This window comes from Vespula vulgaris, chromosome 8, assembly GCF_905475345.1.
Source record: "Vespula vulgaris chromosome 8, iyVesVulg1.1, whole genome shotgun sequence".
Lineage (NCBI taxonomy): Eukaryota > Metazoa > Arthropoda > Insecta > Hymenoptera > Vespidae > Vespula > Vespula vulgaris.
Genome location: NC_066593.1, coordinates 8,411,452 through 8,439,014, shown reverse-complemented (window position 1 = coordinate 8,439,014; position 27,563 = coordinate 8,411,452). Strand labels below are relative to the sequence as shown.

The 27,563-nt window shown below is 30.8% G+C and overlaps 2 protein-coding genes across 4 annotated transcripts in view; one reads left to right on the top strand and one right to left on the bottom strand.

The window, feature by feature from the left end:
* LOC127065660 (acetylcholinesterase-like) overlaps positions 1 to 10,624 on the bottom strand; it is an 84,761-nt gene extending 74,137 nt beyond the window's left edge. The window contains exons 1-2 of one of the 3 annotated variants that reach the window (XM_050998319.1): positions 10,490 to 10,624; positions 9,385 to 9,684 (exon numbers count right to left, since the gene is read on the bottom strand). The gene's annotated coding sequence lies outside the window, so the exon portion shown is untranslated. Of the gene's footprint in view, positions 1 to 9,384; positions 9,685 to 9,947; positions 9,972 to 10,278 lie in introns of those variants that run through there. The other 2 variants (XM_050998318.1, XM_050998320.1) reach the window with 2 other exon arrangements.
* A 2,007-nt stretch (positions 10,625 to 12,631) lies between these two features.
* LOC127065810 (uncharacterized) lies at positions 12,632 to 18,353 on the top strand. The gene is made up of 11 exons (XM_050998665.1): positions 12,632 to 12,746; positions 14,040 to 14,118; positions 14,205 to 14,352; positions 14,523 to 14,714; positions 15,130 to 15,238; positions 15,329 to 15,520; positions 16,085 to 16,155; positions 16,991 to 17,206; positions 17,375 to 17,566; positions 17,754 to 17,862; positions 18,076 to 18,353. The coding sequence occupies exons 2-11, from the start codon at positions 14,043 to 14,045 to the stop codon at positions 18,271 to 18,273; spliced, it is 1,503 nt and encodes a 500-aa protein (XP_050854622.1). The 5' UTR covers positions 12,632 to 12,746; positions 14,040 to 14,042; the 3' UTR covers positions 18,274 to 18,353.
* The last annotated feature ends 9,210 nt before the right edge of the window (positions 18,354 to 27,563 follow it).

The following is a 27,563-nucleotide window of genomic DNA, read 5'->3' as shown; positions in this document are numbered from 1 at the left end:
ACGAACTTTATCGGATCCTACGAACGCGTCGACTGCTTCGACAAGATGGAATATAAATTACAGGAGTGGTAGTGAGAGATAAAGAGAAAAACAGGAAAAATTTTCGCACCTTTCCAGGGACATATTCGATAAATCTATCAATTTAATCTGAAAACGTGTATGTGATCGAATTGTCTAAATAATTATATATATGTGTGTGTATGTATATATACATTTTGAGATAGTTTAAATGAAATTATCATTTTTTTTCATAAAGTAGTAGCAGTAGTAGCGGTAGTAGTAATTCGAGAGAAATAAATCAAGTAATCAAATTTGACGAGTTTCTAGGTGAAAAATTCAAACATTTAGGAGATATGATTACGCTAAAAAAAGTTTGATTACGAAATTCGAATGTTTTCAGCGAAATTGTTTACCATTTTCTTTTTCTTTTCTTTTTTCTTATTTTTGTCTTGTTTCTCTTGATTATTATTACTATTATTATTATTGTTATTATTATTATTATTATTATTATTATTATTATTATTATTATTATTATATTATTATTATTATTATTATATTATTTCTTTTTTTTAATATATATAAATACACACATACATACGTGTGTGTGTGTGTATCGTCTAAAAAAGTAAAGAAAAAGAAGAAGATGGATCGATTCGATTGGATAAGAATGTCAACATAATGAGCGTAACGAGAACACGGGTTTCGAAGCAAGAAACGAGTTGTGACTTGGGTTAGGTGAACCTTGGATTAATCGTCGCTTCATCGAGCTCTCTCTCTCTCTCTCTCTCTCTCTCTCTGTCTCTTCCTCTTTCTATTTACGCCCCCCTTTTTGGTTTGACGAGCATTCAGAAAGCCCATTTCGCTAGCGCTTTCAGATAAAGCACGAGTCTTTCGAAATTCTCCTACGTGTGCGTAGTTGTAATCGTCGTCGTCGTCGTCGTCATCGTAGTTAGCCAACCTCCTTTCTACCTTTCTACCTCTCTCTCTTCTCTCTCTCTCTCTCTCTCTCTCTCTCTCTCTCTCTCTCTCTCTCTCTCTCTCTCTCTCTCTCTCTTACCCCTTTTCTATGACATCCACCTACGAAAAGAGAGAGAGAAAGAGAGAGAGAAAAAGATAAAATAGAAGAACTTTACGTTTCATCAAACGATTCATTCTCGACGCAAATGTATGTCCCACTTCTATGTCACGTAGAATCAAAAAAAAGAAGAAAAAAGAAAAAAAAAGGAAAAAAAAGTAAAGGAGAAAAAAATCATTATTTCTCTCCGTCTCTCTCTCTCTCTCCCTCTCTCTCTTTCTCTTTCTCTTCCTATAAAATATAGTACGTAATATAGTAAATCTCTAATTGCCACAATGTATACTGATAAAAATATTAGATATTTTGAAGAATGTGAAAGACGATGAAGCAACGAAGTTAGCTAAAACTCCTGCAGGTTCTTCGATGGACTCCTGTCACGCGATATTCACCGTTGGAATAGCATTAACGTGTCGTATATCTATATATGTATGTGTATATATATATATATGTGTGTGTGTACATATATCCGATACATTCTCCTTACCCTTCTACGCCCCCGGTTGAAACCCTCCCCCGTTACGTTAAACTCGTAACATACATCGACGTACACGTGCGAAACAAACGTCAACTCGCTCTCTCACACGATGAAGAGAAAGTCCTAGGGATAGGAAAGGATAGATTAACCCGGTTAGATAAGAATCTACGGCGAACGTGCCGGTTTAATGGAGGTTCTAGAAGGTGAGCGCAGGTGTGTTAGTGGTATTAGTGTCGGTAAGTCTACGGGGTGGTTTTGCAGATATATATTTTATCCCTTTAAAAAAATCAACACGACGTTTTCATTTCTCTATTTCTCTCTCTCTCTCTCTCTCTCTCTCTCTCTCTCTTTCTCTCTATCTCTATTTTTGTCTCTTTTTCTTTCTATTTCTCTTTTTAGTGTTCTATATATGTCCGAATGTACATATATCTGTTATCACTTAAAATCTATTAAGATGAGTCAATCGTATACCAGAAGGAGAGTATAAGCATAAGTTAGATATAAGATCGAATAATTAATCCATCAATTTTAAATGATCCAACGAACGTTTGTTGTTTCTCGTGATCTTCTTCGTCTTCATCTTCTTCTTCTTCTTCTTCTTCTTCTTCTTCTTATTATTATTATTATTATTATTATTATTATTATTATTATTATTATTATTATTATTATTATTGTTCTTTTAATTGTTTCTTTTCCTTTGTCTTTCTTCTTCTTGTTTTTTTTTAAATATCTTTTAAATAATTCGTCGTGAGACATGAGTCACCCTGTATATGTAGAGAGAGCATCGTTCCAAACGATTAGCATCTCTTCATTTCGTTTTAACTTTCTGGCACGTCGTCCAATTTCTGCCGCGGCCTAAGAGATTTATGAATATTGCACCGTGCTTGCCAAAAGGTGCGACCTTTTCCTTTTTACAAGCGTTACTGAACTGAGCTTACCGGTGCAAACCGTCTGTCGCATTTTAATTATTAATGTTCGTAGTGTATCGGTTTTATTTCTCTCTCTCTCTCTCTCTCTCTCTCTCTCTCTCTCTCTCTCTCTCCCCCTGTCTCTCTCTTTACCTCTCTCTTTCTATTTCGTGAAAATCGTATATTCAGTTCTCGTATCACCTACCTTTTCCTAGTCTCCCCTTCTCCCTCTTCCCGACATCCCTAAGCATCCCACCCTTACGTATACCTACATATATACCTACGTATATATGGACTTTAAAAGAATTCTTGGAGAAATTGGGTTATGGCGGAGAAACACGTTGCGCTATTGTGACGCGTTGCAGTTCGCTGGTGCATCGAACGTTGTATATCCGTGTACGTGTTTAAAACTGTGTATGTATGTATGTATGCATGTATGTATGTATCTATCTATCTATCTATCTATGTATCTATGTGTGTGTTTGTATTACCTGCATACTCATGATCGAGATTTTTTGGCAAGGTCGGTTCCAACCTTCCGTCTTTTCTATTCGGATTCTATTCATTACTTTCTTATCGGCAGAATCTCGAGAGGTCGATCCAGAAAATTGATGGCTCATCGAAAGGCTCTTTCGTAATAAGGTAGTAAGATAAAATTGTTGTTGAATAATAAAGAGAAATAAATGTTTTAGAATCACGTTAGGTGGTTTTTGAAAAATAACAATATTATGACTAGTTATTCTGGATTGTTTGAAAACAAACTTTCTTTTTTCTCTTTTTGCTCTTTTCTTTTTTTTTCATTTCTTACTTTTTATTAATCCTTCCTTGCAATGTATAAACTTTCCTTTATTTTATTCTTTTTAGTTCTTGTTTTTTTTTTATTTTTTATTTATTTGTCAAACAACACCAGTCAAATGCAGTAAAATTCATTGAAAAATGGTTAGATTAAATGTATGCAGTAACGAAATAGGGTATTGAAAATTCAAAGGAATATTCGTAATCGTCGAGTCCTTATACGAGAAAGAAAGGCGAAAAGGAGATTGAAAGTACCGTGAAGGATTTCTACTCTGTAGTATGAGAAAAAATGTGCTCGCTAATTGGTGCGAAGGTTCGTTAGAGTTGAGCTACGTAATAATTAGTAGTTAAGACTCGATGTGGCTCGACAAGCGTGGGCTAACGCGAAAGTTACAACTTGCATGTGTACATATATATATATATAGATATATGTATACATTATGTATCCATGTATGTATGTATGTATCTATGTATCTATGTATGTATGCATGTATGTATGTATGTATGCATGCATGTATGTATGTATGTATGTATGGATGCATGCATGCATGCATATATGTATGTATGGAGGGATGCATGCATGCATGTATGTATGCATGCATGCATGTATGTATGTATGGAGGAATGCATGCATGCATGTATGTATGCATGCATGCATGCATGTATGTATGTATGTATGTATGTATGTATGCATGTATGTATGCATGTATGCATGCATGTATGTATGTATGTATGCATGTATGCATGCATGTATGCATGTATGTATGCATGTATGTATGCATGTATGTATGCATGTTAGTGCATATGCGTTGCAGAGTGTACTATCGAACAACGATATTGTTTCGAATAGCCGATTAATCGAGCACGTAAATTTGACTCTCTCTCTCTCTCTTTCGCTCTTTTTCGCTCTTTTTCTTATTTCTTTTTTATTCATAAGCGTACGATCAACATGGCAACGTAAGGACAAAAAATAATTTTCTACTTTCTCTCTCTCTCTCTCTCTCTCTCTCTCTCTCTCTCTCTCTCTCTCTCTCTCTCTTTCTCTCTCTTTCTCTCTCTCTCTCTCTTCTCGCCTTTAAAGATATTTTTAATCCCGGTCGCTCAGATCGATCCCAAGTTCTTCCTCGTTGAAAAAAAAAAAACGAAAAAAAGAAAAAAAAAGAAAAATGTTTTTTCCTCCATTCCTGCCTTCTTTCTTTTTTTTCGCCCTCCCTCTTTTATTTCCTACTCGAGAACGATAACTTAAGGAAGGAGAAGCCGTCAAATACTCTCAGAAAGAAAATCTAATGTCGGTAAAATTCAATTGATCCTTAGACAAACAAACACGTGGACATAAAATCGAGAACAAATATTCGTTATCAAGATCGAATTATTAATCGATCACACATATATACATACATACATAGATATATAGAAGATATCTAAAACTTTGTTATGTTTTCAATAAAATTTCTCAACTACTTTTCAATCTTCTTTTCGCTAATATATGTGTATATTCAAACGATCTGCGTCGTTCTCTCTCTCTCTCTCTCTCTCTCTCTCTCTCTCTCTTTCTTACTCTTTCTCTCTTTCTCTCATATGTAGACACACACGATTAACGCCGCATTGATTCGTCCAGCGAGTGAGAAATAGTCGGGGACAGGGGAAATTCATAATTGTGGAATCGAGCGTAGTTGGGTCACGGGTCCTATTTTTAGCTGGTTCTGATTGTGAGTTCAAACGAAAGCAAAGGCCACCTGTGTGTATCCAACGTTTGCTTTACGCTGTCGCTTTATTGTCTGCTCTCTTCACTACCTTTCTATCTCTCTTTCTCTCTCTCTCTCTTCCTCTCTCTCTCTTTCTCTCTCTCTCTCTCTCTCTCACACACATACATGCAACTCTTTTTTACCATCCACCCGCGCTAACAAAATTTTCCTCCTTTTTCAAGAAACACCCTGTGGCTTGATGCTCGTCTCTCTCTCTCTCTCTCTCTCTCTCTCTCTCTCTCTCTCTCTCTTCCTCAGCCTAAGAAAAAACTTCATCGTCGTCATCAACTAGCTCGTTGGTTTACTTCCAGTCACCTTCTATAGTTTCAAGATTTTCTTCGTCTCATTCGTAAAATTGTTCTCTCTCTGTACTTTTCTTTTTTTTCTATTTTTTTTTAGTATTAAATGTAATTTACATCGATCGATAATACAGAATACATTGGATAAATTTGTTAAATTAAATAATAATAATAATAATAATAATAATAATAATAATAATAATAATAATAATAATAATAATATATTATTTTACGTAACGAGTCCGAATTTAATTTATGAAAAGCTTTTGATAAAGATACGATTTGAATTTCGAATAGCGAAGTTTATTCGAACGATATCGCCCAAAAAGAGAAAAAACGAAAGAAAGAGAAAAAGAGAAAAAGAGAGAGCGAGAGAGAAAGAGGAGCGAATGGAATGCTCGAAAAACGATAAAAATCCTAGAACCTTTATTTTACTTCGCAATATCCGTTCTTCCTCTTTCTATCTCTCTCTCTCTTCTCTTTCCCTTTTTTTGCTTTTTTGTTCTTTTTTTTACTCCGTTTTCTATTCGCGGTCTTTTATTCGACTCTCGCACGATTTACCAACACGAGACTCTTTTATAAGACAGAGAAAAAGAAAGAGAGAGAGAGAGAGAGTTTCCCTAGCCCTTTACACTCTTTCGTCATCTTCGCCGTACATTGTGCCACCCTTAAAGCCCTCGGAAACGTGTGCAATATTAAAAAGCTCTCTCTTTCTTTTTCTCATTCTCTCTTTCTCTCTCTCTCTCGTTCTTTGTCTATGTTTAGTTCACTGAGAAAACTAAGAGAGAAGCTTTGCTTCGAAAAGCGACGACAAAGGAGCTATGACGATTCTTCGATAGTCGTGTGCTATCGTCCTTCTCTTTCAAAGACTCCTTAGATGCCCGATTTCGTATCAGCCACGGACGTAATAGGATCGAAAATTCGAACAATTCGAGATATAATTCGCTTCACAATAATAATAACACTCGTATAAGAGAAAATAATTGAAGAAAATAGAGGAAAGAAATTTTTTAAAAATATATAAAATAAAAGAAAAGAATAGAAAAAAATATTCGTCTTTCTTATCAAAGATCGAAGAACAATTTTTTTTCTAATATAGCAATTAGATATATGTTGTTAAGATAATATCACAAAATTCATTATATACATTATAAATTATTTATGTATTTTTATGTATTATATTTGTATATTTGTATTATTTTTTTCTTTTCTTACTTCTAACAATTCAAATTATTTTAAAATACGTTTATACAAACGTTATCGTCCATTGATCAAAATGATAATTCGTGATTATTACGATTATAATTATTATTGATATTATGTGTTCTTTTTTCTTTTCTTTTTAATTTTTTTTTTTTCCAAGAAATTATCACCTCACATTTTATTAAAACCGATAAAATGATTAGCTCGCGGGTTAAAGTCAGATTAATGCCACATGGGATTTCGTTCTATTATAGTACTGTGAAAGGAATGATTATTCAAGAACAGTATCCTATGTACTAGTTAGTTCATCAAAGAAAGAAAAAGAAATTATTCTAAATATCTTACAAGTCTTAAGAATTAGAAGCAATATTTTTTAGATTAATAAAGATTTTCGGACGATAATTCGAGTTATTTTTATTATTATTATTAATGTCATAATATTTTTGACATAAATAGTGATATCGTCGTCATTTCCGATTGGTCCGAACTTTATCGAACGAACGACCTCGAGGAAGGATGTTCGATCGTAGTCCTGATGCATCGAGCTTAAGCCTAGTGGAAATTTATCACTTGCTTTCTCTCTCTCTCTCTCTCTCTCTCTCTCTCTCTCTCTCTCTCTCGACCTAAGGCAATAAGCCTTACCACAGGAGGTTCCACCATAACCGATTGTACGGCTTACCGTCTCTGTTCGATAGCTTTGTCAATGTGGCCGTTAATTCACGTGAAATAATCGAACCATCGGCAACGAGCCAGCAAGGAAGAGAAAGGAGAGAGAGGAGAGAGAGAGAGAATTCTCTAGCCAAATACGATCCTATTCTAACCCTCGAATGATATTATCGAAATTACACAATCCAATTCTATTTCATTACGATGATTATATTCATTAGAAAATGAGAGAGGATAATTATCTTCTAGCTTTTTTCTTTTTTTATCTTTATATTAAAAAGAAAATGTTCCATCATGACCGTTCATTATACAAATTTATATTTGTATACATATATATATATATATATATATATATATATATATGTATGTACATATATATATGTAAAAATTTTCAATCGACGATCGTTCATTACTTATTTATATATTTATCTTATAAGAAAAAGAGAAGAATGTTTTATATATATATATATATATATATATATATATATATATATATATGTATATACACAAACTTTTAATTAATTAGATGACGATTTATATAATTTTCCTTCGTTAAGAATTTATTCGTATTCGTCTAATAAAAATATTTTTACGGATCAGAATAAAAATGGGTTATCTACACAATTTAATATCTGCAGTGTTTTAAAAAAGATTCACATTGTATACAAATTTAAAGATACCACGTGGGGAAAAAGCGAGGAAAAATAATTCTTAAGAATTAGAAATTCGTTTCTAATTGATCGCCTTTGCCCTGTTAATAATATAAGCAGGAAAGAAAGTCGAAGGAAAAGACCATCGAGGGTGATCGAAAAGAAGAGAATCGTTCGACCGTGATAATCGATGGCCGATCGATATCTCTCTCTCTCTCTCTCTCTCTCTCTCTCTCTCTCTCTCTCTCTCGCTCTTGTCATCTCTCTTTCTCTTTCTCTTTCTCGGACGGCTTTTGCTGCATACGAAAAGGGGTAGTTAACGGCAACAGCAGCAGTAGCAGCAAAAGCAGCAGCAGTAGTAATAGTAGCACCATCACCATCACCACCACCACCTCACTACACTACTACTACTACTACTACTACTACTACTACTGCTACTACTACTACTACTACTACTACTACTACTACTACTACTACTACTACTACTACTACTACTACTACCACTACTACTACTACTACCACTACTACTACTACTACCACTACTACTACTACCACTACTACTACTACTACTATTACTATTATTACTACCACTACTACCACTAAGCAACATCGTAGCAATCACGAGTCTTGTTTCGTGCCGGTTGGTGTTACTAAAAGAGAATAACGAAAAGCTGCCTCGTGGAAGTTACGACATTGGCCATCGAACGTAAGAGAATCACAAGGATCGATCGTCTCTCTCTCTTTCCCCCTCTCTCTCTCTCTCTCTCTCTCTTTTATATAAAAAAGAAGTAACATATAAAAATTTAAGAGATTTGTACGTACGATCTCCATCATCTCTCTTTCTCTCTCTCTCTCTCTCTTTTTTTCTTTTTCTTTCTTTCTTTATTCTTGTATATATAAAAACAAATAGAAATAACATTTATAAATTTAACAGACTCGTACGTATATACCAATTTCGAATAAAACTGTCTTTTAGGAATAATAAGAAAAATAGTGTGTGTATGTGTGGGTGTGTGTGTAGATAGACACATATATATAGAATAGTATATAGCTTTTTTGCGGCATCAAAGACGTAAGAGAATGAACGAATAAAAATGTATATATAAATGCGAGGAGGAAACGGCCATCCCAATCGAGGAAAGCAACAACGCAGAATACGTGCCGTCGGTAAGGGAGACGCGATAAAAAAAAGGAAGGAAAAGATATTTAAAAAAAAACAGAAACGAGAAAGAAAGAGATGGATCTATCGATCGATCAATAGAGAGAAAAAGAAAGAGAAATAGAAAGAGAAAGATCGATCATTTAGAAAAACGATGCCTCGACAAATTGTAAGAATAAATTTTCGATTCACGATCATTAATTTGTATTTTTCATAACATTAACATTATATTAATTCATATATATATACATATATATATGTATCATAAATTAATTTACATGTTTATATGAATATATCGTAATTATTAAAAGAATAAGTGTAAAAATTCTACGACAAAAAGAAAAAAAAAAAAGAAAAAACTAACGAACAAACAAAAAAAGAAACAAAGTTAATACATTGTCGTTATTACCTGGCTCTTCGAGCGTCTTTCGTTTCGTGTCGAGCTTTTACGCGCGATCCTCGGTGGTCCTCGTACGGATCCTCGGCATGCCTCGACGAGGTTACAAGGAGTCCTTTTTCTTTTCTTTCTTTGCTTTTTGTCTTTATTTTATTATTTTATTTCTTTTAATTTTCTTCGTTTCCTTCCTACTCTTAATAGTAGTAGAAGAACCTCGATACGCTCCTTTTCACGTCAGCGAAGAAGTAAAGTGGAGGATGTTCGTTCAATCGAGGAATCGTCCACTCGTACGATGTTGATGTGTAGTAACACCTGATGGTTATAGGAATATGACGGAAGGAACACGAATTTGAGAAAGATAAAGAAAGAGAAAGAGAAAGAGAAATGGAAAGAGAAAATTTAATGAATGAACAAATAAATAGACAGATGCACAAATAAACAGACAGACGAATAGATAGACAGATAAATTAATAAATAAATAGATAGATAGATAAATAGATACTAGAAAGAGAAAGAGATATGGACAAATATAAACAAAAAGAGAAAGAAAAGAGATACAGGGGAGAAGGAAATACGATAGAATGCAGGTTAAAATAGACGAAAATGTTTCGAGTTCTTCTCTCTCTCTCTCTCTTTCTCTCTTTCTCTCTCTCTCTCTCTCTCTCTCTCTCTCTCTCTCTCTCTTCTCTTTTCTCTTTTCTCTCTCTCTCTTTCTCTCTGTTACACACGCGAGAATGAACGACTACATAACCGAGCCTTCAACGTCAATAACAACAATAGCAATAACAATAATAAGAACAACTATAACAATAACAACAACGACGACGATAGTAACAATAACAACAAGGGAAAGAGAGAGGGATAATATAATAGAATTGAAACTGTTGATATATCGAGAGAGCACACCTTTCAAAGTCTTTCTCTTTCTCTCTTTTTTTTTCTTTTCTTTTTTCTTTCTTTCTCTCTCTCCCTCTCTCTCTCTCTCTCTTTCTCTCTTTTTCTCTGGAACGCTTCGTATATATATATATAATATCGACGTATTTCAGAGAGGAGAGGAGAAGGTTTGTGGATATAATTATTAACAATAATATATAATCGTCGGGAGAACGGCACCAACGTTTTACGGCGATTGATAACGGCCGACGCAATCGCGGGAGATAACGTAAAAGAGAGAGAGAGTAGAGAAGAGAACGAGCAGAGCGCGAGAGAAGTAGGCCGGTTAACCGTTCAGGCCGCACTGACGAGTCGAGTCACGGCTAGTAAGAGTGAACTGCTCTGCCACCCCCCTCTCGCCACCACCCCACTTCACCCTTTTGCTACCACCCCTTCTCTGTCTCTCTCTCTCTCTCTATTTCTCCCTCGTTCTCTATATCTTTCTCTATCTCGCTCGTACTTGCTTTCTCCCTCTACCACAACCGCATCACCTCCTCTCGCTCGCTCTCTCTCTCTCTCTCTCACTCTCTCTCCCTCTTACACAGATACAGTCACACACACATTCTTTCTCTATGTTTCTCTTCTTCCCCACCCTCTGTACCTTCTCTTTCTTTCTTTCTTTTCATCCCCTTCTTTTTATCCTTCTCTCTCTCTCTCTCTTTTTTCTGCCTCTTTTTATTTTTCCAATCCAGTATGACTACTTCAATGCTTTCTTCTACTTCTTTTTCTTTTTCTTTTTATTATTATTAGTAGTAATAGTATTAGTAGTTAATATTAGCAGTAATATTAGTATTATTTTTTCTCTTTCTATCTCTTTTTCGTCTCCATGGATAAACTGTCCCCACTGAAACGAATTGAATTAAGTTTCAAGGTAATTTCTATTGTTACTTGGTTGAGGAATTATCGAACTATTCTACATGTTTTTAATATAATCGATTTCTTTTTTCCTTTGGTATTAATCGCGCATATCCCTACTCAGTCGGAGAATTGTTTTACCTATTGTGTAAACGAGTTATGTGTTATAACAGTTGTAGATATTACCAGAAGAGGGATTATCGCGATTTGGTTTTTCTTACATATTCTTTGTATTTCTTCTATTAATTAATTGTCTGTATTTATCCACCTTTTCTCCTGTTTATTATTATTATTATTATCATCATCATCATCATCATCATTATTATTATTAGTATTATTATTGTTATTATTATTATTATTATTATTATTATTATTATTATTATTATTATTATTATTGTTACTGTTATTGTTACTATTATTGTTACTGTTACTGTTAGTGTTATTGTGATTGTTATTATTATTGCTATTGTTATTGTTATTGTTGTTGTTATTTTTATTATTTTCTTTGATTTTATACCTTTAATATTTATAATGGGTTTGATAATTAACAGAGAGATTAGATTATTGACGAGTTTTATTCTATTACTTTTGCAAAAAATAAGTTTTTGATTAATCGAAGTTTAATGGTCCCATCATAGTTAATACATTAACTATCTAATCGAAAAATCTTTCTGTTCGTTGTCAGATTAGATTAGGTCACAGCCACTCTCGTGTTGTTTGTTACATCGATTTGATTTGATAATTGACGTGTTTAATAATTTAATATAGTTAATCGCTAATTACTGTCCAATCAAGAAAAATCTTTTTTCTTTGCTTGGTCACGACATTTATGTCGCAGCCATTCATCCTGTTGTTACATCAATTTAATTTGATAATCGACGAATTTAATGTAAATTAGTCTAATATAGTTAATCAGTCACTAACTACCGTCTAATCGTGAAATCTTTTTATTCATTACGACATCAATAATCTGCTGATAACTTCGTTTGTACTATCGTATTTTATATAAAATTCAAAAGATATAACATTGCTGTTTGTTAGATCAATCTGATTTTGATAATCGACGCGTTTAATAATGAAGTATAGTTAAGTAGTCATTGGTTACTATCTAATCGTAATATTTTCTTTCAAATTAATTGATCAAATTAGTACTATCGTTTGTTATATAAAATTCAATAAAATTAACATTTTTAACGATTAAATTTTCGAATGAATTAGGACAAACAAATAGGACGATCGTAGTTTTGTTAAAATTCGTTCTTTCAAACATTGTCGGATCATAGCTCGTAAAAAATTAAATAAATTTAATTTCGATCGAGGAGACAATGGAATAAAAAAATTCGAAAATCGGTATACCCACTTCTTGTCGAATAAAAATAACGAAATTATCGTTGATAAACCTTACGCGATAACCAATTCGATAATAAAATCTACATTCAAAAAATGATAGATATTAGCTGCCTGTATGTGTATGCGTGTGTGTGTGTGTGTGTATATATATAAGACCGAAATACTTTTTTCAATATTCGATTCATCGAGACGAGATCCAATCGACGTTCTTACCAGTGTTTATACATTCATGAACAGTGAGTATTAATTTCAACAAAATAAAAAAAAGAAGAAAAAAGAAAGAAAAATATATATATAATAATATAAATAATATAACTCGTAAGTCACGCGATTTGAGTGAAACATAATAAGTGTTTTATACATATGATACCTTGTTAAAACAATGATAAAAATTGATCGTGTAAGATCGAGTAAGTCAACAAAATTTATAGATAATTATTAACACATAATAATCATCGATGATCGAAAATTTTGACAATCCGATACGATGTTATTCGTTGATAAAAGTTAAAAGAAAAAAAAAAGAAATGAAAAATAAATTGAAAAGAAAAAAGAAAAAATATCGAATTTTTACTCACGACCGGGTTTATCGTTTAATATTTTAACATTCGATAATAATATAGAAACGTAAACTTAGACATATAATAATCATTGATATATTAACTCTCAATGACTAGACAATGATAAAAAAAACGTGCACGTATTATGATAGCGATGTTTTGAGTTTTCAGTCTTTAACGTTACTGTGCGTTTTCTTTTTCCTTAATTTTCGTCAGTTTTATTTTTGTTTTCTTTGTTTTTTAACGACGAACAATTATTGTCCCTAACAAGTTTCGTTATTTAGCATCAAAACTACATATACTCGGGACATTTGAAAACCGTAACTCGAAGTATTTTACTTGTATTATAATTTAATATTAATAACTTTTCTTATATAAAATTTTTTAAATTAAATTTTCTTAAAAGTGCTTGATAAAAGGTAACATACGTAATTATATCTTTTTGTTCTTTTAAATTAATGTTTGTTATCGTCTATCAAGTAAAATACACGTACGATCCAAATCGTAATCGTGATGTCATTTTTTGCTCGGAAATATTTGATAATAATTTTGAGATTACCTTTTCTTAGAGATAACAAATTGTTTTATGTATTTTTTTTCTTTTTTCTTTTTTTTATCTACGTTATTGCAAGATAATAATAATAATAAATTAAATTTTTGCAGAATTTTCTTAAATAAAAAGGGATATTAGTTCGTCAGAGAGAAACAGTAAAGAAATAATATACTAAATTATATATATTGAATTTTTTCAGAATTTTTACGATAAATAAACATTAATTTATCAGACAGAAACAAAAAATAAATAATATAACAAATAATACTCGTATATATTAAATTATTTTAGAATTTTCACGATAAATAAATTTTAATATCATACCAAAATATAGTAAAAAGAAAAAGAAAAACAAAGAAAGAAAGAAAAATAATAAAGTGATAATATATAAATTGTTTTATTCTTTTCTTTTTTAGAAAATGAAAATTTTATTGATAATATTAGCAACCATTTTGATTTCCTGTCATGGTTTGGCATACGGAGGTGATACAGGGGGTAAGTTTGTACAAATATTAGAAAGAAATGATAGACAACAAAAGAAAACTGAATCCTTTTCGTTTTTGTTTTTGTTCTTTTCTAAGATTCTATTATTACCACCTACTCTACAATCACAATGGACAAATTCAAAAAGCTTATGAAAAATGGAAACGAGACCCTTGGAATTCCAGTTTTAGATCCCTTCGAATTAAAACGATATATGTATCAAATCGACGAAAAGCATATTGTTAAGTGAGTACTTATTCAATTTATAATTGTGAACATTTTTTTACGACTCTTTGTTGTTACTCGATATAACACATAAAACGATATGACAATCGATAGAAAAAAATTAAAAAAATAAAACATGAACAGTTTTTTTTTTAATTTTTAATTTTTTTAATATTCTTTTCTCGTGAAAGGGCGGAAGGAATCCTAAGATTCTTCGAGGTCGACGAATTGTCTAATTTCAAGGTCATCAAGGCAGACTTCAATCTCATTGGAATTGAAATTAACCTACATTTATTATGGGATACGATCAAATTGGTTACCAATTACTCCTTTGAAGGGATTTTAATGGACTTTTTAACGATTTATGGATTTGGTGCCGTCAAGTAAGTCAAATAAAAAAGAAAAACAATAATAAAACAACAACAATAATAATAATAATACTAGAATTCATTGTTGTCCAAGATAAATGGATAAATCGATTCGTATCTACATATACCTCGATATTAATTCATATAAAAATGAAATCGACTATATAAACAATTATATTTCATCAGGCATACAAAAGATAATTTTTATTTAATAATTTAAGTATGAAGAGAAGAAGAAAAAAAAATAAGATTTTCAGATTTTCGTCTTCTTCTCTTATTGATACGAATTTCGATTGATCGATCGACTTCTTACCAAATTAAAATAGAACAATTCTTTTTATACATTAATTTATAATCTCGACAAAAATTATATTTACGTTTTTCATGTTCTCTCTGTCTATCTTTCTCTTTTTTTCGTTTTTCTTATTAGGGCAAATGTGAAAGGTTTAGACATAGCCGTGAACATGAGTCTTTCAACAAGAGATGATAATATATACGTATATAGTTTCGAATCGGCGATCAAACTCAAAGAACTAGACGTAAGTATTGTAATATATTACGACATGAATAATAATCGACTAATCTTGTTCTATCGACTGTAATCACTAATTCGAATAACGATTTTATAGCTAAATATCACTGGATTATTTTACGACAAAGAAATATCAAGGATCGCAAGCGTAATCATCTCCGATATGACACCGCAATTGATTGAGGATTACCAAGTAGAAGTAACCAAAAAATTCAATACTTTAGTTACGAATTTCATCAACGATTTTTTAAAGAACAAAAGTTGGATGGATCTGATATCCATTCTTTCTTAAAAATAAAAAAATAAACCTAAGTCGTTGATCGTATCATTCCCGGTTTTTTCTTTGTATATGTATACATAATGAATGCAAATGGTAACTTTTTTTCCATAATAATATCATAACATATTGATACATTTTGTATTTTGTAATTATCTTTCATCGAAGGTAAAATACACAAAATTAACCAAAAGTTAATGAAAAAGTTAAATGATTTCAAGAATAAATAACATTTTTTAGAGATATTTTATACTAATTTTTGCAATTGTTTAATAAGTTTTGTAGTAACTAATAGTATCTTGCAATTTTACAATCTGAAAAAAAATATACATACGCATTAGTTTAAAATATCTCGAAAAAGAATAATTAATCTTTTAAATCATTTAGGAATATTAAACCTACTGTATATCGGGAATGTTCTATTTTAAATTCAAGAATTTTACTTATTTTCAGTTTGACATAACATACACACACACACACACACACATGTTCACAAATTTTAACTACGATGCAATCATAACTAATGATATCGTATCCGATAAAAAATTGTTACCTTCAGATTTATGATAACGGCGATTTATAAAAGCGGTCATCGTGTATAATTTTCTCAATATTTTTCGAGAATTGTTAATTAGCGTATCGAAACTGTAAGTATAAGTCAATATAATTAATTCAATATACATATATACATGAAGTAATTAATGTAGATTATTAAGTAATCATTTAGAGTATATATGTATGTATGTATGTACGCGCGCGTGTGTGTGTGTGTCTGTCCAGAAATTCCGAGACGCAATTAATAAAAAATAAAGAAAAGTTAAAATGGCGGTTTCAATGCTTCAGTCTTCCTCTATTTGAGTAGAACGCACAAGATGCTCATACAAATATGTGAAATTGTCAGAAAAGTCTTTCTTTGAGATGCTATACATTCGTGCGCGTCACGAATTTCTTCTTGCTGCATGATCACAATTACAGTTGTAGCGGTTTCTAATGAAAAAACAAGTGTCAGTTCTCAACTACCCTGCATATTCACTCGATTTAGTGCCGAATGACTTTTTATTCCCCAAAATAAAAATTTACAAAGAGTCAACGCTTTGATGACATAATCGACATTCAAGCCACATTGACACGCGAGTTGAACAACATCCAAAAGGAAGACTTTCCTGACAATATCACATATTCGTATGAACGTTCTTTACATTGTACTCGAGTAGGGGAAGACTATGTAAAACACCTGAAGCATTGAAACCGCCATCTTAACATTTCTCTATTTTTTATTAATCTAGTTACGGAACTTTTTGGACAGACGGTGTATGTATGATGCATGCATATATATATATATACATGTATGTATGTATGTATGTATGTATGTATGTACGATAAGTATACATATTAATACATCAATCCCAAATAATAACAATAAACATTGTACGCGAATCTTTAATGAACTTATTTAATTATACGTTTATATATTTATTTCAGAAAAATGATTCGTTCGATCATAATATACACTGTAATTTTTATTTCTTATCATGCTTTCGCGCATGAACAGAAAGAAAATTATAGTATCAACATGAAACCTTTCTTAGAAAGATTTAAGACTGTAATGAAAACAGGAAATGAGTCTCTCAAAATACCTGTGTTCGATCCGTACAATCGAGTCGAAGAAACCCTTCACGTTAATTTATCCTATATTTCGTAAGTTTTAATTGTAAGATATTTTGGGAAAAGAAATATATATATATATGTAAATCATTATATATATATATTTTAATTATATATATAAATTAATATACATTATATATATAAATATATATATATATAAATCATTTATAAATTCGATGAAAATTTCTTTTCTCTTATAAGGGCTGATACAAATTTAAAAAATCTTCACATATCCGGTTTATCGAATTATCAAGTCAAACAGGGTAAATTCATGCTAGTAGGATTACAGATTGAAGTAGGATTCCATTGGGAAGAAATTGCTACAAGATCCAAATACAATATTAATGGGACCGCAGCTAACAAATATCCGATTTATGGAAAGGGTAAACTCGTGTAAGTGATTTATCGAACGTCTCACGAATATCTATCGATGGTAAAGTAGAACTTTGTACAGTCGGTAAATTTCGTCAGTCAATATTACAGTTCTCTTTACGTTGGATATCGTTCGTTAATTATACAATATCATGTTTTAAAACATTTATTAACCTAGCTTTTGTTTTTATTCTAAACCTTATTTTAGTGGAATAATTAAAGGTTTGGATGTTACTTGTAACTTACGTATGCGCCCAAAAGGTAACAAGTTAGAAGTATCGAGTATTACGTCGACCGTAAATTTGAAATCTCTTGATGTAAGTTTCTTTACTAATTAATTTTGTAAGAGTGAACAACGATATTATATGAATAATTAACTATAATGAGTTGAAGTTCGACATTTAGAAAATTGACTCATAAGTGATAACATCAGTCGATAATATATCTACTGAAGACAAACTGTATTTATTTCGTCATTCTTCTATACCGATAATCGATATTCTTTTTTCTTTCTTTCTTTCTTTGTTTAGTTAAACGTAACTGGACTTTATAACGACGAAAAACGTTCGAAAGAAGTCAGTAAAAAGATATCTGAAAAGGCACCAGAAATTATTCGAAAATATCCAGTACAAGCAGGAATAATAATGAGCGAAATCGCATTGAAAAAAGTCAACCAAATTATAGGTAACAAATCTATCAAAGATTTGTTAGATCTTATACGTCCTTAAGAAAAAAAAAAAGCGTCTCCTTTTCTGTAGCATCTATAGCATCTCTTTATTATAATAAATGCATATATATAAATGGAAAATATGAAATAAAACAAACTCTTATACCCACCCAACTCCTTATTTAAGATGTTTCTCAACGAGTAGAATAAGGAAAAAAAAAGAGAAAAAAATGGCGGTTTTCTCGTGGCTCGCGAGTTCGAACATTTTTTTTCTCGAATTTATTAATAATTTAATGTGCAAATATTTTACGAACGAACTTACACGTGCCTTTCGAACACGTAACGTTAGAAATATTTTGTTTGGGAGATAATATCGAATCTCTTTCCGTGAAAGTTTCGAAAGAATTCGAATACTATTTTCATGCGCGATAGAACTCTCATGATATATAACATACACTTTGCTTTGGCTATTTTTAAGGATATTCATCAATGATTCACATTTCTGGTTTTACAATGGTTCGAATTTTTCAAAAAGCATTGTTATCTTTGAAAAAAGATCTTTAAAAAAATTCTTTAAAAAAGTTATGTTCTCGTTTAAACTTTTATTTTTAAAATGACACCTTCATCTATATAAAAAGTTTACGATTTGAGCTCACTGTTGAAGTGAACGCGTCTTATTCGATATTTTTCATGGAGTGGAAGAAAAAATGAGTTTCGTACAGTGGCGCCCCTTGAACTTTGTGGCTAAAGAGAAAAAGCTCGCATCCTCACTACTGATTTTACGTTTAAACGCTCCAGTGGTGTGAGTTATATTTCCATGAACTAGACGATTGCCTCCTCGTTTGTCCTATGTAAACTGATGCTCAGATTTACCATTTCAAACGCAAGGTAACGCGTTTCGCGATGCTCACACGGTATAACCACGATAACTCATTCTGACATTTTAATGAGCTTTTGACAGATGATTTTTTATGCTAAAAATAGAAAATACTTGCTTGCCGATCGGTAAACATGCCAGCTCTATTTCTTTTTTCCGATAGAAGTCTGCTTGATTAATTAATAATTTTCAATTATATATATACGAATTTTATTTTCGTTCTCGTTTACCGATCAACGATGTAAACAATATAACGAAGTAAGAAAGGGTTTGGGAGACTTTGATAATAGGAGACAAACAATTAGTCTGTCGTTGAATTTCAAGCAGTAAACATCGTATCTTTCCTATCATACTCGCAGATTAGAAATAAACAATTCCCTCGATTATTTAACATTCGTTTAAAATATACATAGCACTCTAGTGTTCTCTACCAATATTGATAATCAAATAACAATAATTTGTAATAATCAAGATTATATATATATATTTTTTTTGAATGCATTTTCATCGGAACATCATCTAGGCGTTAATGCAACGTTAAAATAAAATAATTTCTATCGCACATTTCAATCCGTACGAATTTTAATATTCATTTTCATTAACCATCAGTCACATAAATTATAACGGAGAAACAGAGTGGTTTAAGCGACTTTGATAAGATGACCAATAATTTGTTTGTTTACCATTGAATTTCAAGCAATAAACATCGCATTTGTCTTATTTCTAACTCGCGGACTACAAATAAACAATTCCATCGATTATTTAAAATTCATTCATTTAAGATATATAAAGCATTGTAATTAATCCTAGTAGTTATTAAAAGTTATATAACAATTATTTATAATAATCAAATTTATACGTTTATCTAAACATTAAAAGCAAAGTTCGTATAATAGATGTTAAATGTAAAAGAAATTTAATTTAATATTTTTATACGCGCAAATTTCAATCTCTTAAAATTAATTGCCTTCGTGTAAAATCAACAAAAACGAAATATTGACTGACTTTGATATTTATCGTATTAGTTTTCTTTCACATTCCGACGAGTAAACATCGGAGTTATATCTTTCCAAACGTACAAGCTTAAAAATTTAAACTCTCAGTAATTTTATATTTATTTAAACGGCATAAAGATATAGACGAAATACAATAAACTAATATTTAAACTAATAATAAATTCGATAAATGTTAGAAGAGTCGTAACACGCGTAAAATATAAAATAATTCTGATTTAATATTTCAATAAATTTATCGAATATCGTTAACGATTCAGTTTTCTATTTGTATTCCAACGAGTAAACGTAAAAATTTATTCATTCCATGTGGGAAAATTTAAACATTTTCTAATTTAATTTATTTCACGTTGATAACGGAATAATACTTAAAGGATTATTCTTAAAACCGCGGTTGTTAATCATGTAACTAATCGGTTCTTGATCATGTTGGAGGAGGATGAAATCGAGTGTTCGAAGTCAAATTCAAAGAAGTTCAAAGATTAGAGAAGATTAACAAGTGCAAAGATTAGAAGATTAAGAAGTTCGAAGATTAGAAAATTAGGAAGTTCGAGGATTAGAAAATTCTTATTTAATATTTAACTTATTTTATTAACGATAAAATTTTTATAATACAAATATAAATACTAAGATTATTATTAAAACGAAATTGTAGGAGAAATAAAATTGAAAGTTACATCTACGAACGAATAATCTTTCAAAACAGAAAGAATAAATCGCTTCATTTATCTTATTTATATTAATATTATTATTTATATTAATTTTAATTCTAATTAATTCTTATTTAATATTATTCATAGATATTTATTTTATATAATCTTAGGATACGAGTTCTTGGTAAGGGGCCTTGAATAAATCCTCTTCTATCGATAGAGAAAAATCGAGCTAGATTTTGATACTTATTTACCTCAATTTTGCTTAGGTAAAACGATCTTCGAGATGTCCACCTCTTGTTCTCAGTTCCATTCTTAGTTTTCACATGCTTTTCCAGTTTCTTTTCTTCTCCTTCTCTTTTTCTCTTCTTCTCTTTCTCTATTAATCTTCTTCTCTATTAATTTTCTTCCTCTTTCTCTACTAATCTTCTTCTATTTCCTATTAATTTTCTTCTCTAACTATTCTTTACTTTCTACTTTTTCTCGCCACTAACTTTGTGTTTCTTCTCTTTTTTTCTTTCTTTCTTTTTTTCTAATTTTTTTTTCTCTCCTTATCTCCTATCTCGTCTTCTCTTTCTCTTTCCTCATTTCAAACTAGATCATCAAGGGATGGATTCATCTGCGACGAGTATTCGATATATCGGCGTGAATCCGATATTATATCGTCTAGGAGCCTAAATTAATTTTCATTAATCGAGCTATTCAATTTTTACAGAAACATTTTTACTTATGGAATCTTTCCGCATTATATGCTAAGGAGAAGATATGTCTCCTTTTTTTTTGTACGTATAGGATAAGGAAAACATCCGCATGCGGGCATCACACGTGTGGGTGTTTCAAAATCCTTTGACCGTAAACTTCGTTTTATTTTTCAATATTTTGAAAAGTACGAACAGTCGTACTTAATAGTGTGGTGATTGAAACTTGAACTGAAAGCTACGGATGTTTTCGATTATACATAAACGTGGAGCAAATCTCCTCCAGTTATCATTGATTCTGTCGAAAAATTCTGTTGAACTAAAATGTTTGGTAAGTTCCGCGTGTAATATCGCAAATTTTATAATAGAATCATCGTCAATGAGCCTGTGGATCTTCAAAAGCAGCAACCTCCATGTGGTGAGACCCAGATCCATACTACTTGCTATATATCGAAATCTAATCAAATGAAAAGTTTAGTATTACAAGCAAGAGCTTAGCTAATTACCACAACCACGTTTCCAAAATCTTTTCTTCTTTGAAATATTTACAGTTTACTAGTTTATTGCTAATAATATTTCGATAGATAAATAGATTTAGATATAATAGAATTTTTTAATAATTTATTAGAGAAACGTACTCATTTCTTCTTTATTATTCTTATTTATTCTCATTTATATATGTTCACCATTATATACACATGTTACAAAATTCAAGATATGAACGATTTTCTTTTTATTATTAATTGCTGTTATCTCTCGTACGTTATATTTTATATATTATATATTACATATCATATTATATGCCATATTTTATATATTTATATATTATATATTATATTTATATATTAATATTATATAATATATAAAATATTACGGAGTATATTTCATATATTATATTCCATCGCAATATATCTTTATTCTGCTAATTGCAGAATTGAATATCCTTTAGATATTTTTATAAATTAAGAAACAATATATATATATATATATATATATATATATATATATATGATAATATTTTCGATAAATTTAATAAATATTTTCGAATTAATCTATCTTCGAAGAAGTATAATCTATCAAATGTTTTTATTTTTTCTTTCTTTTACCTTTCTCAGATAATTTAATTAATTTAATAATAACTACTATTTTTAAAACAAAAAAATTTCCATCATAGTCCAACTCGATTGTTAGATTATAAACGAGCATAATAACCTACCACAAGCAATACACCGATGTAATAGTCACATAGTGCGGCGAGAAGGGAAGTGAGATAGGGAGAGCGTTTCCCTATTGCGCTTGTAGTTCATATTTTGTCCGTACCTGTCGCTCAAGTCATATACGCTACATACGGGAAAGGTTTTATGAACGAACGGCCTTAAGAAGCAAGGAAAGAAAAAAAATATAGAAAAAAAAAGAAATGCAGAAAATGACCAAAGCATAAGCATTATTCTTTGACCTGTTTTGTATGGGACGTAACGCGAAAAAAAGAAAAGAAAGGGTGTGTGGTGTGTGTGTGTGTGAGGAAGAAGAAACAAAAAAGAAAAAGATTGTTAAAAAGAAAAGACACAAAATCGAAGCATATTGATTCAAGAAGCAATAATTGTCTCGTCGATCGTGACAGCACCTTTTAACTAATCCGGATAGATCGATCGATCGATCGATCATTTTTCACTTACTTTAATCTCTTTTTATGGTACAAGAGACGATCTCACGATAGATCACAAGTCCCGACGATGCATTCAAGGTAATAAATTATAAAGCGCGATCGTGAGTCACTCTCTCTCTCTATCTCTCTCTCTCTCTCATTCACTCTCTCGCTCTTTTTCTCTCTTACATGTTATTAGATACTTACGTTCCAGATGTCTTTTCTTGGCACGTATATACATCCATTATATATATATATATATATATATATATATATATATATATATATATATATATTATGTCTTCGGCCAAGTTAACGGAATTAAACGGAGTACATCTCTTTCATAGGTTAGTTTTGTAAGGACCATTTTCAATTTCCGAATAATCATCGAATGTTCACATTGAATGACGTTAAAGATGCCATCTTGATTTTATTTAACAAACTGACGATCGTCCATACACATACACACACACCACACTATACTAACTCACGACGCACTACTATCCATATATGCATGTACTTGTTAATTCACACTTAAATATGTACTCACTAATACACTGCGGGTTTTTAATTCACCATATGTATTAACGAATTTTGCAAATAATAATAAAATATATTTTCAAACGATTCGCTTTATATATATACACACACACATTTCCTTCTTTTTTCTTTTTTCTATTAACTACATACGACTCGAAACATTTTTAATTTTCGAGTTTAAAAATGGTTATGATTAATAGTTATCTAGTTACTTACTCCAATTACACATTCTTATTAGAAAAATATAACAATGAAGCCTCGAAGGGAACGTGTGAAGGGAAAAACACGAATGGACGTAAATCGGCGGCCGTGGTTAAGACGCGTGTCCTGACGTTGTTCGCTTTAGCAAAGCACGTCGTCGTCGTTCGTACGAGAACGTGTAAACACGCTTTTCTGCTGTGAGCATCCCGACATAATCGTTACCACACGGACACGAAAGGACCCGGCTAAGCGCGCTCTGCGTTTCTCGGAATGCGATTCGAGCCAATCCGTACGTGTGTACTTAGATACATACATGCATAAGTGTGTATGCACGTACATACGTTAGTAAGTATAACCGTACCTTTTCTACTACGTTAGTTTCTAAGCAACTTTAATTATCACGCATTAACGATGTTTGTTTCTTTCTTGTTTCTATTTTTGTTTATATCTGTTCGTTTTTTCTTCTTCTTCGATAATTCCTGTATTTTTGTCAGACATTTCTTCAATTTTTTTTTCCTTTTTTTTTATTATTCATATAACATTCTTCAACAATTCCTTTATTTTTTCGAACATTTCTTCGATTCTTTTTTTTTCCTTCTTTTTTTATTACTCATATAACATTCGATGTAATTTTGGATCAGGAAATTCTTTCTCTCTCTCCCGTTTCTTTTATTTCCTTTTTTTTTTTGAATTTGTTCATTTACAAATATTTTTTAGATCGCATTTTTTTTGACAATTCTCTTCAAAAGAACAACTCACAGACAAATGCTTTTCTATGGAATCATGAAATTTCTTTTTCTCAACAATATACTCTCGTTTAAAATTCGCAAATGTTCACCTGTTTAAATTCCAACATACAAATGTCAATTGGAATAATGAAATTATTTCTTTAACACAACTCTTTCATATAAAGATATTAATTATTAAAATTATTATAATATCTTTCCTTCTTTTCCTTATATTTATACATATATCGTTAAATAAACATTGTTAGAAGAAACATTAATTAAACAAAAGGAAAAGGAAAAAGAATACTTGGAAATCGGGCTTCCGAGTAAAAAAAAAATCGTTGCACGTTAAAAGAAATGAAGTTTGCAAATAACGTATTACATATGTATGCATATATATAACCAAACGTGTATTAGCTCTTTTTAACATTACATATACTTAAACGAAAGAATCGACGCATTATACATACATACATACGTATATACATGATGCATGTAACGATTGTATAAAGTGAATAAAAGATTAATATTCTTTTTTCTCTTAAATTTTTTTTTTTTTCATCCGAGTATACCGGTAATATTAATAAAAAGTGCGGTAAATTAACAAAATATTTGAAACAAGGAATCGCTAAAATTCAATGATCGCGTTCTACGTGGCAACGTTACAAAAAAAAAAAAAAATAAGAATTGAAATTTGTATTTGCTAAATGCTAATTATTTAGTCGATGACTTTACTTCGTGGTCGTCATCTTCGTCGCTTTGTAGTAGTTCCGCGGAAATACTGAGAGTGTTAGTTCGTTCTCGAGGATCGTCGGCGTTTCTTTAATGTTTGCGTTTACCCGAGGGCTACGAGACGTTCATTTTATTTGCTTTCGAACGAGGAAAAAGGCGTGGTGGTGGTGTGGTGATGGTGCTTGATGGTGGCAGGGGTGAGGTTAGGGGACAGGGGGATGGTTGGTAGAAAGAAAAGGAAGAAAAGAGGAAAGAAGAAAAAAAAGGAGAGAAAGAGAAGAAAAAAAGAAACAAAGAAAGAAAAAAAGAGAAAAAAAAGGAGAAGTGAAGTGTGCTCGTCGTTCTCTTTACTCGTCGTCGAAGAGCTTCCATATAACCTCAAAAAACAAACGACGATACATGAACGTCGTTCACTTTACCGTTCGACATGCTGCGCGAAAATATATATATATATTATGTTATATATATGTGTATATATATATTATGTAGTTATATACGTGATGGTAGATTTAAGACGGGAGACTAACTCCTTCCGTGTGTATATATATAATATATATATATTGTTTAATTGATTTATTTTTAGACAAATATGTTGGACATTTATAATGGGACAGATACAGATCTGTAATACATTAGATCTCACGAAAGCTAAAGCCTTCAGTGATTATACATATGTATGTATATATATTTTTTTTATAAAATATTGTATATTTTTCTTGATATATGTTAATATTTATATAAAATATAATAATAATTTAATAACAATATTAATAAAGTATAATAAAATATATATATGTATATATGATATATATATATATATATGATGTATGTTTTCGATATATTAAACGTTAAAAAAAATTTGTAAAGAAAATTAATAATACATACTTTATATTTTCTCAATTTTCCATATTTCATTATCTTATTTGAATCTATTGTAAATTAAGAAATATATACATAAGCACATATAATAAATATAAGCATGTGTGTATATAAAACGGATATTAATTTTCGAGTTAACTACAGCTTAAAAGATAAGTAAGAATGAAATATACATATATATATATTTCAATACATATATACATTTCCATATTCATCATGTACATACGAACGTACATATATAGATTTGTATGTATGCATGTATCTATGTACTTATGCAAGCTTTAAGCTTTACTTTACACTTAAGCTTCAACCTAACCTAAACTAGAACTCAAAAGCCGATAAATTTAAGATTAACGTGATGTGTGAATACGTACAATACGCGCGCGTGTGTGTGTGTGTGTACATAAAAAAGAAAGATAACATTCGGCGTCATTATCAATCGTTAGACAATAAAAAAAATCGAGGAGAATAATACATTGATAAATACCTAACATAGCTTAACACGCACGGGTAAACTTTACGTAACACATAATACTCTACCGTTCCGTCCTTCATTTTATATTACGAATACAAGCATGTGTATGTGTAAGTTGCGTGTAATATAGTTCAGAAGATCAACGCAATCGATTTCTTAGAACAGAAATCGTGCGAAATGACGAACACGAAAGAGTATTCCCGCTTCTTAAATTTGTTGGATCTTAACCTTCCTTACTTATCATCGGTGCATGTGTGTGTATATATATATATATGTATGTATATATATATATATATATATATATATATATATATATATATATAATACACACGCACATATAACTGCATCGTAATGAGTATAATTCATATCTATGAGTAAGTTTAGTATATTGTGTGTTTATAGGTTATCTCGATTTTCGACCTATCAAGAAAAGTGTGTGTATATGTGTATACACACACACACACATACACTAAATTAATATTGTTACTTTATATTTTGTATAAAATAATATTAATATCAAGATTATTATTATATAAGTAATTATATTATTAATATTAATATTGTTATTTTATATTCTTTCAACTTCCAATATTTCATCATCTTAGTCATCTATCTTTTGCAAATAGAAACATACATATATATATAGACATATAATAAATATACATATATACAAATAAAATTAAAATTAAATAAAAAATAAAAATTAATTAAAATTAATTAGAATAATAACGTGAGGAAAGAAGAAAAAAAGGGGGGGAGGGGGAAAGCAATGAATGTGCATTTAAAAGCGTTCCGAAAATCCCCGTAAGAGAAGGCGTAAGGTACTCCTAGCGTGTCGCGACGAGGTTGACCGAACATAGCCGAATAAGAGCGAAGCGTCACGAGAGAGGCAACAGGCGGCCCGTTTCGA